General features: G+C 37.8%; 1 protein-coding gene across 1 annotated transcript; it reads left to right on the forward strand.

Moving 5' to 3' along the window:
• The first annotated feature begins 1,409 nt into the window (after nucleotides 1-1,409).
• LOC138875830 (uncharacterized) lies at nucleotides 1,410-4,338 on the forward strand. Its single transcript, XM_070154703.1, has 6 exons — nucleotides 1,410-2,142; nucleotides 2,284-2,366; nucleotides 2,451-3,026; nucleotides 3,117-3,182; nucleotides 3,278-4,225; nucleotides 4,318-4,338. The coding sequence occupies exons 1-6, from the start codon at nucleotides 1,410-1,412 to the stop codon at nucleotides 4,336-4,338; spliced, it is 2,427 nt and encodes an 808-aa protein (XP_070010804.1).
• The last annotated feature ends 8,833 nt before the right edge of the window (nucleotides 4,339-13,171 follow it).

Consider the following 13,171-nt stretch of genomic DNA (forward strand, 5'->3'; position numbering starts at 1 on the left):
ACCGTCGTTTGAAATAATAAAATGAATCTAATCATCACAAAAATTAGGTGGGGTCACGTGAAAAAGGAAAAGGTACAAAGAAGTAAAGTAACACCCCTTCGGGGCACACAAATACAAAGAATAAGGTCATGAAAGTTTTAGTAATATTATAGTATTATACATACATGCTCTCAACCGAATTACGTTTTTTTTTTCCAATAATTGCTGGGGTGGTAGAATGAAATTAAAGATTGTTCAACATCGAGTTTGAAACCTCTATAGACGATTAATGGAAGTGGATTATTCTTTTCAGAAGGAAAGATAATAGAAAAAAGAGTACTTAGAACAACGTAACGTCCCATATCGATCTCATCTTGTAGTTGCTACTGCACTGTTACGTTCGAATAAAATAAAATAAACTGTACTGATGGATTAATTGCAATATCATGTTTGGAGTACAAGCAACTTCATTGCGAAGCTACAAACCCCATTAATAAATTTTTAAAGTCCTAAAGTAAAGATTCAAGGCGGCGAAAAGGTAAGAATCTAGCTATAGTTCCTAGTTTTCGCACTTTTGGCTATCTGAAAAATACTTTGGTAGCTATTTGAAGTAATAAGAAGATACCTTTATTATAGAAGAAATTTTAAAAAAACTCAGAATATGTTAATCATTTGTTGACTTACACCCTTTCTGTGGCCCAAATCCCCCTTACACACTTTCAATGGACGATAATAACCTTACACAAGAAACCTTTCTAAAGTGTATCTAGTACCCACCTCCTTTGACCAGATCCTGTTAATAAGACATCCGTGTATGTCACGCGTTTGACTTTACATAATTGTAACCGATTACCTTATAATAACTAACCCGACCCTACCCGACCCTAACTGACCTTACCCGACCCACAAGGTAAAAGCGTTAAAATCAAACTTACCCAAGTCAGTACTCAAAATCCGATACATCTAGAAGGAGCTACTGTAAAGGCGATTCCGGCGACCATCTCAAGCTACGCTTTCATCGTGGATTTCCGGTGGATTTATGCGGTTAATATGTTAGTAATTTTCTTCCCCTTGCATTACCCGTTTATTTTAGTAGTGGGTGGGTTGAATCTAGGGTTTTTTTGAAATTTCTTCTATTTTGCTTAGGGTTATCGGATTTTTTAAAAGGGGAATCTTTTGTCATTATCGATATCACTGTGAAGTTGTCGTCTTGTTGCCTTTACAGATAGTTTTTTTATAAAAGAGATTTGTCTTGTGTTTGCAAACCGTGTGTAAAGTTAGGGTTTAACCGATTATTGTAATACCATTGCTTTGAACAATGTGATATGTTCTTGTCTTTGTCTCCACTTTTATATTTCATTTGTAGTTCTTTATTTTCAATTATTGCATGTGGAAAGTCCATTTATTTGTCCCTTATTTATTTGCAAATAATGTCTTTTAAAATCATTACCCTCGGGTGGTACCATGATGGGGTATTAGTTCCTGGTAACTTTGCTCGTTATGTGGGTGGTAGTCAAATATTAACTTTAGATGTAGATGTGAATTTACTGTCTTTTATTGAACTAATGAACTACACTAGGATATATGACTTTCAAAATGTGGCTGAGCTGTATATTTGTCCAATGGATAGGACAGATAAATTGGTAAATATTCTAACAGACAAGGATATTTTAGACATTTGTAATGAATTGAAAGATGGGGATACCTTAGATATTTTTGTAACTCATGCTGCCCCTTTATGTGTTGTTGACATAAATGAGGCTAGTAAAGGGGTTGGTGGGTGTAATAGTGGAGCTTTTAAGAGCACAAATGTCTTAGAAGAAGAGAAAGATAGTGAATCTGAATCTGAATCTGCACCTGCTCATGAACCTACCCCTTCCCCTTCTCCTTCTCCTGAACCTACTCCTGCTCCTGCCCCTGCACCTTCAAGAGAACAAGAGAGTGGAGTAGATAGTGAATCAGACTTTGATAATAGTGAAGGTGAGGATGACAATGAGAATGATTCAGACTTTGACAATAGTGATAGTGATGAGAGTGATGGAGTAGATTTACATGTTCCTGATGATAAGGATTATGAATCTGATGTTCATGAAGAATTTGTAGAGTGTAGGGATGAACTGAGGAAGTATAGGAGGAAAAGGAGTGAAAGGCCAAAAGATAGAGGTGATATTAACCTAGGTGATGCATGAGTTGATATTGGTTTTGATGAATTAAGAACTGGTAGCAAGCAAGATAGGTACACAGGCTTAGTAGGGACAGATGAGCCTTACTTTAGGTCTTCAGATGCTGAAAGTTTTCCTTCAGATGCTGAAGATGAATTTGATGAAGAACATAAGGAGAAAATGGCTGCCAAGAGGAGGAAGAAAGCCCTGATATTTGATCCAACTGTCAAGAAAATAACCTGGGAGTTGGGGCTGATTTTTTAGAGTGTTGAACAATTTAGGTTTGCTGTTAGTAAGTATGCAATTCAGAAAGGAGTTCAAATTGAAAAGTATATTAATGAACCTGGCAGGGTGAGGGTAAGATGCATGCATCCAAAATGTCCATGGATCTTGGCTGCAAGCAAAGATGGCAGATCGAACAATTTTAAGGTAAAAAGGTATTGTCCTGTCCACAAGTGTTACAAAACAAATAAAAACAAGCTTTGCAACTCCAGATACCTAGCAAAGCATTATAGGGATAAGATTGTGTGTCAACCAAAAATGAAAGTTTGGGAGCTAAAGAAACTCATTAAGGATGAACTGAACATGTATATTGGTAGGTCTACTGTACATAGAGCTAGAGCAAAAATTCTAAAGGAGATAATAGGTGATGTGCATGCTGAGTTCAAGAGACTCTATGATTATAGAGATATTCTGTTACAAACAAATCCAGGTACAACTTGTGTTGTGAAGGTAGAAGATCAAGGTGAAGGCAAGCTTGTCTTCAATTCATTTTATGTTTGCTTCTATGCTATGAAGAAGGGATGGTCTGAAGGTTGCAGAAGGATAATTGGCATTGATGGTTGTTTTCTGAAAGGCATTTGTAAGGGTCAACTTCTTGTAGCAGTATCAAAGGATGGAAATAATCAGATGTTTCCTATAGCTTGAGCCATTGTAGAGGTTGAGAATAGTTTCACTTGGACATGGTTTTTGAAGTGTGTGACTCATGACTTAGAGCTTCAAGATGGAAGGGATCTTACTATCATGTCTGATATGCAAAAGGTGAATATATTCTTCTGTTTCTGTTTTCTGTCAATATTTATTTTTTCTAATTTCTGTTTCTGTTGGCAACTAATTCAATTCTTTTTATGTTTAAGGGATTGCTTAAAGCTGTATCAGAAGTGTTGCCTGAAAGTGAACATAGGTGGTGTTCCAGACATATATTAGCAAACTGGTCCAAAGATTGGAGAGGATTAGAGAGGAGAAATAACTTCTGGAGGTGTGCTAGAGCATCATGTGTGGCAGAACTGAATTTTCACCTGGACAGTTTGAATATGCTTGGGAATGGGATATGTGAGAGCCTCTTGAGGTATAACAAGGAAACCTGGTGTAGAGCATACTTCAACTGTGACAGGAAATGTGATATAATTGACAACAATATGTGTGAGACATTTAATGCTTGGATACTTGCTGATCGGCACAAGACAATTATCACAATGTTGGAGGAAATTAGAGTGAAGATGATGGAAAGAATAGGAAAGTTGAGGGAGTTTGCAGATACATGGATATGTGATATATCTCCAATTGCTATGAAGGTGTATCAAGATAACATGGCACAATCTATGAGGTGTACAATCAAGTGGAGTGGTGAATATAGCTATGAGGTTGAGGATACCTCATTAAGAGTGGTGCTGAAGCATTGTGTGAATATGCAAGCTCAAACTTGTACATGCAGGTCATGGATGCTGAAGGGTATCCCTTGTGCTCATGCCATTGCTGCTATGCATTTCAAGAACCTTGACCCAATTAACTACATATCTCACTGGTACCACAAATCCACCTATCTGAAGGCATATTCAACATTCATCCAGCCTGTGTCAAACATGCAGATGTGGCCAACATCTACCAATCCACCAATTGAACCCCCACCAATTAAAAAGATGCCTGGTAGACCAAAGAAGAAGAGAAGAAGAGAAGAAACTGAACATCCTACTTCTGGAAAGCTTTCAAGAAGGGGTATGGAGATGACATGTTCAAACTGTGGTGGATATGGACACAACAAGAGGAGTTGCCCTAAGAAAGCAAGGCCTACAGATTCTACTCCAGTAAATGCTTCATATATCCAAAGATGTGGAGGAAGAGGTAGAGCAAGAGGAACAGGAACTCCAACTACTTCTGCCCCTGCTGCTGCTGGTAGAGGAAGAGGAACTGCTGCTAGTAGAGGAAGAGGAACTGGTACTCCAACTACTTCTGCCCCTGCTGCTGCTGGTAGAGGAAGAGGAACTGGTAGTGGTAGGGGAAGTTCTGGGTTTGGACTATTTCAATCAAGCAGTGGGTTCACAAGTTTTTCTGTAAGTAGTTCAAAGTTAATTTTATATCTTGTTTGCTTTAACAACTTTACTGAATATTTTCTATTTTTGGCAGTCTGGTGGAGGTAAGCCAAGAGTGGTCTCTCATGGTGGTGAAAAGAGGTCCTCGACAGATATTCTGGAGTGTGCATACAAGCCAAGAAGTGGTGTAAAATGGAATGGTAGACCAGCCATTACTAGAAGACAACTTGAAAGAACTGCTGCAACTCGTTCCAGAACTGTCACATCTCAATCCAATTTAAGTCAAGAAAGTTCATCATCCCAGCAATCCCAGAACAACCACTGAATTCTGTTATTGTCACTATTAATTTATTTTGGAACTGTTGTAATTTCCCTTTGGAACTGTAATTTATTTGGGAACTGCTGTTAGGTTAATTTGGAACTGCTATTTAGGTTTGTTGTTAGTGTTGTTATTTTGTTAAGGCAGCCTGCTGTTATTTTGGTATGTTTTAAAACTGGGCAGCGTATATTTTTGTTAAAGCAGGCTGCTGCTATTAGGTGATTGTAATAAACACCTTTATTCTATGATGAAATATATTTTTAGTGTTGTTTGATAATTTCTGGGCAGATGTGTCTTTAGTATTGTATGAATGCTGTTATTTTGGTATGTTGTTAAGCATTTGTGCTGTCATTTTTGTATGCTGTTATTTCTGGAAAATTTCAGCATTTGAGTTGTATATCATCCGCTAATTGATTGTGTTTCAGTACTTTATCAGTCACAATTTGAGGTGTGTTTTAACTGTACTATCAGCTCACACAGCAACAAAGTCAAACGAAACAACATTAACAATTGCCAAAAAAATCATTCTAACTCACACAACAACAAACTCAAACAAAACAACATTAACAATTGCCAACAGATTTCATTCATTTCTAACAAAGGGATACAAAATCTACCAAAAAACTTCATTCATTTTCTTACACTATATAACAATCTTTAGAACTACCTAACACAATCAACTTCAACACAATTGCAATTAAAATCAGCACACACAATCTCCTCCAATTTCTTTGGTTTCTATTTTCCTTCAGCAATGCATCAAATGCCCTCTTCTTCTTCAGCAGCCCCAAAATCACCATTTTCAAGTGCTCTGGAGTTGGGGGGTCAAACCACATAAAGAAATTACATGCCGATCATCTGTCCCTCTGAAAAATTGAAGAGACAAAATTATTACGGAATATAAAATCGATTAAAAAAGTACAATTGATATTTACCTTATAAAATAGACCGTAAAATTGACGACCCGGATTATCAACACTCCATGACTGTATCACCACAACTTCTTCACCACAATAGCAAAATTTTCTCAGATTATGCATTTTCCCAAATCTTAAAATTGAGCCCTAGAAATTTAACCCTTATGTCAAAAAAGAGAAGGAAGAAATAGAAGAAGACTGTAATATTGGCTTCGAGCTTCAAGAAGAGGAATAAATTTTTGCTTCAAGAAGATAAAATTTTCTTCAATTTAAAGCTTTCAAGGAGGAAGAAGAAGATGAAAATCGGGTTAGTATATAGATAGAAATGGGTTAAGGCCCTTTTAATCTTTTAAAAAGGGTCATTGGAATGTGTTTTTGACCGTTTATTAAAGACAGAAATTGTCTTGAAATAGTGTCCACGCGCTTGGTCCAGTTTGTATTACACACACTTAGACCTGGTCAAAGAAGGTGTGTACTAGGCACACTTTAGAAAGGTTGCGTGTGTAAGGTTATTATGGTCCACAGAAAGTGTGTAAGCGGGATTTGGGCTATAGTTCGGGTGCCAACTTATATAATTTCCCTATAAACTATGAACAAAAGAAGACTTCAATTTATGTATATGTAGTACTATAAACTAAAGTCTGAAGTGTACGTTGCTAGTAATAAATTCGCACGCAAAGATTTAAGGTGTCATCTTGCTCTCAATTTCCATCAACAAAAGTAACTGATAACGCCCAACTATGCCTTTTAAAGGACAAAGTGATCGCTGCAAATATAATCCGGTTTTAAGTTCGGAATCGAATCCTTAGGGAACTAACCTATCTATTACACTCTACGACAATGTTATTATCAACTCAATCAATCTCTAGATGCAAGATTTTTTATCAATAAAGATTGGGTTTTTATTTAACTACTTTAATTACTATTAAAAACAACAGTAAGCTAAAACAAAGATAATTCAATGGTAAAAAGGTCTAGGGCAATGATTTCCCCAATTGCTAGTTTAGGTCTCGACTCTTCCGCTATAATCTCACCATAATACTCTATGAGGATTAAGAGTTATAGGTTATTGTAATTATCTCTCGATCAACTATAATAATTTACTAGAGCATTCTCTCGAACTACTCTAGCTGACAATATGTGTGCAACTCTAAATTATCCCACCAAAGTTCCGTTATCTCTAAACCCACTTTTAAGTTCAAGTAATGAATCTCTTCAATTACCCAAAAAAGTGGTGTTGTTCAACAGCTGTCTAACCTAATACTCTTTCTCAAGCAATATAAGGTAATTAAACACGATTAATCAAGGGCTCATTCAATTAATCACCATACAAAACGTAATTGAACAATCATATCATAAATCCGGCTCGATTATAACAACTTGAGTCAAAACTTCAACTAATAATTGGTTCCATCAACCCTAGATAAGTATTTAGCTACTTATAACAAAATAAGAGAGAACTACTAAATTGTTCATAATATAAAATTGCAAGAATTAAAAGGAGATAGAAAAACTCTAATGTTTGGTTTATCTTCTCACTCTTGTTCTTGCCTCCAAAAGTAGTCTAAAATCAACTTAGCACCATCTTGGGCGAGTTTCTAAAGCATATAAGGGTTTTACAAAAGTTTCCCCGATTTTACACTTTGGTTCTCAAACTTTCCAGCAGCGTGAACAGTGCACCACGGTCGCGGCCAACCGCGGTCGACCGCGGTGAATGCTGACCTTTCTGCCTTACGTTATTAATCTACCGTGGTTCACCGCGGTCGCAGTGGCCTTCTTGCCCAGGCCATTTATGCTTCTTTGTGTTCAGGTACTTCTCGAGTGGGCATTTTTCTTCACATTATCGCCTCCAAAACACTCCATGTTGCTTCCTCTCATATAATATTCCCTACTAAACAAAAGAACATTATTTAGAGCATTTTGTTGGCAATTTATCTATAAAACAACAACAAAGTATGGTCATATTAAGGTGTAAATATCAACTATATAGCCTACTATCAACACCCCACACTTAAATAATTGATAGTCCTCGAGCAATCCACCACACTCCATCAAAATTCCTTCCCTAAGCTTTTCCCTTACGATTCACACCATGAACATTTTACAAAAGTTGTACCTAGTATTGAACAACCTTTACCTCAAGAGTCAAACCTTTTATGCCATGTAACATCAGCACTTACTCAAATCACTCTATATAAGAGTCAAGACTTACCTTTCCTTCGTGAATCACATGCCCTCACATCACACAAGAGAGTAGTTCCACATATGATGATAATTAGAACAAGTAGGAACTAAGATAGACAAAATTCGCTCACTCTCAGAAAGAACGTTCACATGCCACAAAGATGCACCATAGGCTTGCCCGTAGTGTAATTACTTTACTAATTGAGCCCATTCAGTCTAAGATCAATAGGACTTTACTTGGTTGTAATGTAGGCTAAGGGACGGGTAGGATATATTTAGATATAGTGACTAACCTCCCTAAGTACTTTTAATACAATTACATTAAACTTAAAGATCATAGTTGTGCCAACCAAACACTCCACCTCATTTGTTTAAAACATCCCCATCCATTAGGTGCAATTTGTACAAGCCACCACTTATCAACCATTATAATTATTTATAACCCATATTTTTTACTTTTTTTTTCGTGGTGTTTTTTCTTTTATGCTTCAAAATTCCACACCTTTTCTCTATCTCAATGGTTCCACTCAAAAACAAAACCACCACCCCACACTTTTACTTTTGCATATTTTCACTACTATTCAAGTGCTTATTGGGAGGTAAAAGGGTTCAAACGGCAAGCTATTCAAACAATTGGGTAAGGTTCGCAATGTGGTTGCCAAAGAAATAGGCTTATAAGCTCAACAGGGTTAACTAAGATGTATTGCATTCAGGTGGGTTTACTTTATATGTCTGGCTCAACAAAGAAATGCCTATATCACTTATAAAACTGAAAGAAACTACTATTTCGCTTTGCAAACACACATGGCAAGTTCTAGGCATCAAATATGAAACATGGAACACAGTAAAACTCGCACACACATGGCACATGACTCACTCCGGATTGGTTTATCAAGACATTCTCTTTTGAGTGTTTAAGTTAGATACAAACGAATTTTAAGGCACTCTAACAGGATTCAACCAATGAAGCTAGGCGTTATACTCTAGTGTCTATTGTGCTCAGGTGTATCAACGCTAAGAGTTTTCCTTCGAATTTAGCTCGTAGCCCATTAGTCCTACTCTAAAAACTAAAAAGAACAAAAATAAATAAAAACTACCTATACCCGGTTCAAGCTAAACCCTTGAAAAATAACCGTGGCCCAAAGAAAAACCAAGGGGGAGTTACTACACTACCTAAAAATAAAAAAAATAAAAAAAAAATCTTTTTGGTCTTTTCTCTAGACTAACTTCCCTCAAGAAAATTGTCTAAAGGATCCGTCATCAGGAAAAGTCTCCATATTCCAAATTTCTTTTTCTTTTATTTTTCGACTTAGTTCCTCAAGAACCCCGCCGAAGGAGATCCATCATCGGGACAAGTCACTTACTATTTTAGCTTTCCTAATGAACTATTACTCTACATCAAAACAATCAAAGCAAGACAAAACAAGCAAAATCAAACAGTCAATTGTTACAATTACAAACATACAATGAAGTATCCCCCACCCCATACTTAAAATGAAGACATGTCCCCATGGCTTAAAAATTTAAAGAACAGTGAGGTTAAGGAACTTCCCTGAAGGCTCACTCCTGATCGAAGACAGTGTCTGGGTTCATGTTGCACGCACGTCCCAGCGCTCTCAACCAGCCCAAGAATTTCTTCTCCGACTTCACTTGCCTCTCAGCCACCGCATCAACACGGGCACCCAAATCAGTGACTAAGGTACGCAACCCAGCCATATCCTGCTCTAAAGCTGTCATACGGGTGCTCCGGTGTGGCTGTGATGGGCCTGCCACATCAACTCTCGGAGGAGGAGGAACCGCAGCTACCTCAGCATCATCATCATCAGCTTAATCATCATCAGAGTCATCAACATTCACCACCGGCTCTCATCCAATTCCAATTGTTTTGCCCGGAACGGGGCTTTTAGTGGCAATCTCCCATCAACCCAAGGGTCTTTAGGGACTCTAGCAATACGGCACAGTCGGGTGATCAGCGAAGGGAAGTAGTGGCCCTTGGTTAGCTTAGGTGATCTAATGAACATCTCTTCATGGATGAGCCAGGCCACATCAAAATCACTGTGGGACATGAAACAGTGGATTGCGAACGCCCGTGGTAGATTAACATTTGTCGTGTTGCTGGATGGCAACAATCGACTATTGACAATGGTGAGCCAACACTTAGCCTCCCAATTCAGACAGTGGGTGTTGAGAGTGATCCTGTGCTTGATCCATAGGTGTTCTCCGTCCGGCACACAGATAGTATCAAGAAGAGTTCCCCACAAGGCCCGTGTACTGCTAAAAGTACGATAAGGATCAATTCACCCTGAAACACTGGCAGCCTGTATACCCTGCGGATGGTGTCGAGGGATGCGTTTACCGGGGTATTGCGCACCGTCACAACCCCATTCTCATGTTCTGGCAAGTTCGCATAGAACTCACTTACTAGTTGAACATTAGCCTCCTCCGGTACCTCGAAGAAGATGTCCAGCTGACACTGCCTCAGCTCATTAAACATATTGGGGAATTCCACCTCCAAAGCCGTGCGATCAATGTGCACCTCATGTTGTAACTTCTTAGCTGCTTTCTGGTTGTACCTATCCTCCGCTGCTCTGGATACAAATCGAGTGCTATCGAACTGAGGTGCACTGGCTTGGCTCCTAGCTCGTGAGGAGCCTCCCGGTCCACTAGTGGAGGGCCCGTTGTTTCGTCTCTTCCTGGAAGAACTCATTGTACCTATCATACAACGAAACACCTATTAGTGAATGCGTGAAGTGTGTGACTATGGGTGGTTACTCAGACTTCACCACAACCATATCACATTAGCTCCTCATAACTCTATTAGGGTAATTCCCCAAACACCTTGTGGGCAAGACAAATATCTTCATATACACAGTCAATGTGACTCTAGCAAAACTTCCCCAAATCAAATATGCTACTACACCCACACACCCCACACTTTCTTCATTCAATCACCCACCAACAACACCGTTCCACCACATTAAATAAACAACTCATTTACTAATTGTGAGCACATGATTTTTTGCCTTACGAAAACTACTCCAAAATAAATCAAAAAATAAAATAAATTTCTTTTACTGTGTAATTCTTGAATTTGTGTGGTGTTAAATATTTGTGTTATGTCCGTAAATGTTTACTTTGTCATAATAAATTGAAAATTAAAATAAAATACATGTTGCATGCATATAGGATTTAATTATGTATTTAAAAGATAATTTAAATAAAATCACAAAAAATATGCAATAGTTCTATTTTAAATATTTCACTGTGTGATTGATGTTTTGTCTATGTGTTAAATAATTGTTATAAAGTAATTAATATATTTTTGTGAAGTTAAAATTGTTTTATAATTAAAATTAGAAATTTAAATTAGAAAAATGAAAAAATATATATATATACAAAATCGGACCTGGATTAAAATCCAGGCCCAAATCGAATTAACTCCCCACAGCCCAATCCAAACAAGCCTGTCCGATCCAATTCGGCTACGTCAAACGACGACGTTTCATCATCCTCCATCAAGGGCCGTTGGATTAAGTCCATCCAACGGCCAAGATTTCATCACCCTAACCCGAGACCCGTACCCGATCTAATACCCGGTTCAACCCGTCCCCTAACTTAAACCAAACGACATCGTTTGGTTAAGTGAATAGATCTCAGCCTTCCATCCTGCCTAATCCAACGGACAATATCAATCCACCCCACCCCTATATAAGTCCCAAGCCCCTACCCCGGCCCCGAACCAAACACCCCCCTCCTCTCACTGTTCATCATCGTCCCCAAACCCCCACTCCTAACCCTAGCCGCCCTAGAATCCCACCGCCTGAAACCCGGCGGCATCAACGCCGCCGGTCACCAAAATAACACCCTAGAATCCCCTGAACATCCTCTACACCGATCTGACCTTAGTTTCCTTCAAATCAGACCCCAACTCTTCGAATATTAAATCGAAGGTGGGTCTGAAAACTTAAACCTTTCCAATGGCTCTCAAATTAACACCACAGCTTCTCCTAAATTCCCTCACCAAGGATCTGTTAGTTGCATGGTTCGAATCATATTGGAACTACTCGAATCTTCATTTGAAGATTCGAGTACAACCTGACCTTATCCCAACCTACTTCAAACTTACACCAGTTACCCCCTGACCTCCCTCGTGCCTAGAACATCTTTGGTTTCCCTCGAATCTAACCAGAAATGAGTAAATCCCAAATCGAACCTTCAGGAACCCTAGAAATATCAAACATCTGGATTTTGTCCAAATTGATTAAAAGATTGAGGTTTAATCGACCTTAGTCGAAGTATTTTTAGTGGAGAATACTTCGACTAAGGTCTGTTTGATTTCAAACAAAGTCCGAATCCAAGTTGAGTCCAAGTCGGAATAAAATTGAAGGATTCAAAGGTATTTTTTCTGTTTCTTATGAGTATTCTACATGTATTCTTGTTTGTTTAATAACCTGTTAATTTTTCATGTTTTTATTTTGATTAATTCTGTCATCTTTGTCTCCTACCCGTCTACTTAATCCAAACATGAATTATTTCTGTTGGTTGTGATTGTTTACAATGTGTGTAATCGACTCGATTAAGTTCGTCGATTAGTTATATTACGAATTTTCATTTCTGAAAATGCTGACTGAAACAGTCTGCTTCTATTGTTTTAGACTGATTATGGACAAATGTTGTAAATAGTCAACTGATTAATACTCGTCAATTAAATCATGTTTGTTTGCAAATCAGTGAAGCAAAATGAATGCTGTGTATATGTTGATTTCTGAAATCAGTGAGTTTCAGGGCATTGTCAGTATATTGACAATGCTCCTGTGTTTGTTTGATTTTGGTTCAAATTTGAAGTTCAGTTTGAATTATCATGCTGAACCTCAGTGTAATATTGTTGTAATGTCAAGTTTGAATTCAAGTTTACAAAAGTTGGTCAAATACAATTGTGTTAGGAGGTTAATAGGATTGGTTATAGCTGTAAATCAGAAGGATAATTAAGTTTATACAGATTATAGAATCTGTTTTGCAGTAGGTTCTGATTTTTCAGTAATAACATCAGGATTTCAGGGGGTACTATTGGGATTGAAATAATGTGATAGTGTGCTGATAATGGAGTGTTAATGGCTATTAGTTAATGATACTAATGGGGAACAAGGGATAATGGGCTGCTGGAAATCAGGAAAAAGTTAACTTAATGGGATTTAAAGTAGTAAAAGCAGATTTTAATGGAATTTTTCTGTTTTTAAAAGATAAAAGGGGTCCAGGCAGCACATAAAAAAGAGGGGGCAGACCTGTATAAAATGGGGGAAT

Source organism: Nicotiana sylvestris, chromosome 8, assembly GCF_000393655.2.
Source record: "Nicotiana sylvestris chromosome 8, ASM39365v2, whole genome shotgun sequence".
In the NCBI taxonomy this organism is placed as follows: Eukaryota; Viridiplantae; Streptophyta; class Magnoliopsida; order Solanales; family Solanaceae; genus Nicotiana; species Nicotiana sylvestris.

Coding starts and splice junctions, on each gene's coding strand:
- LOC138875830 (XM_070154703.1), top strand. CDS start 1,410: ATGTCTTTTAAAATCATTACCCTCGGGTGGTACCATGATGGGGTATTA. Junction 3,027..3,116: donor AGGGTCAACTTCTTGTAGCA/GTATCAAAGGAT, acceptor TGGTTTTTGAAG/TGTGTGACTCATGACTTAGA. Junction 4,226..4,317: donor GGCCTACAGATTCTACTCCA/GTAAATGCTTCA, acceptor TGCTGCTGGTAG/AGGAAGAGGAACTGCTGCTA.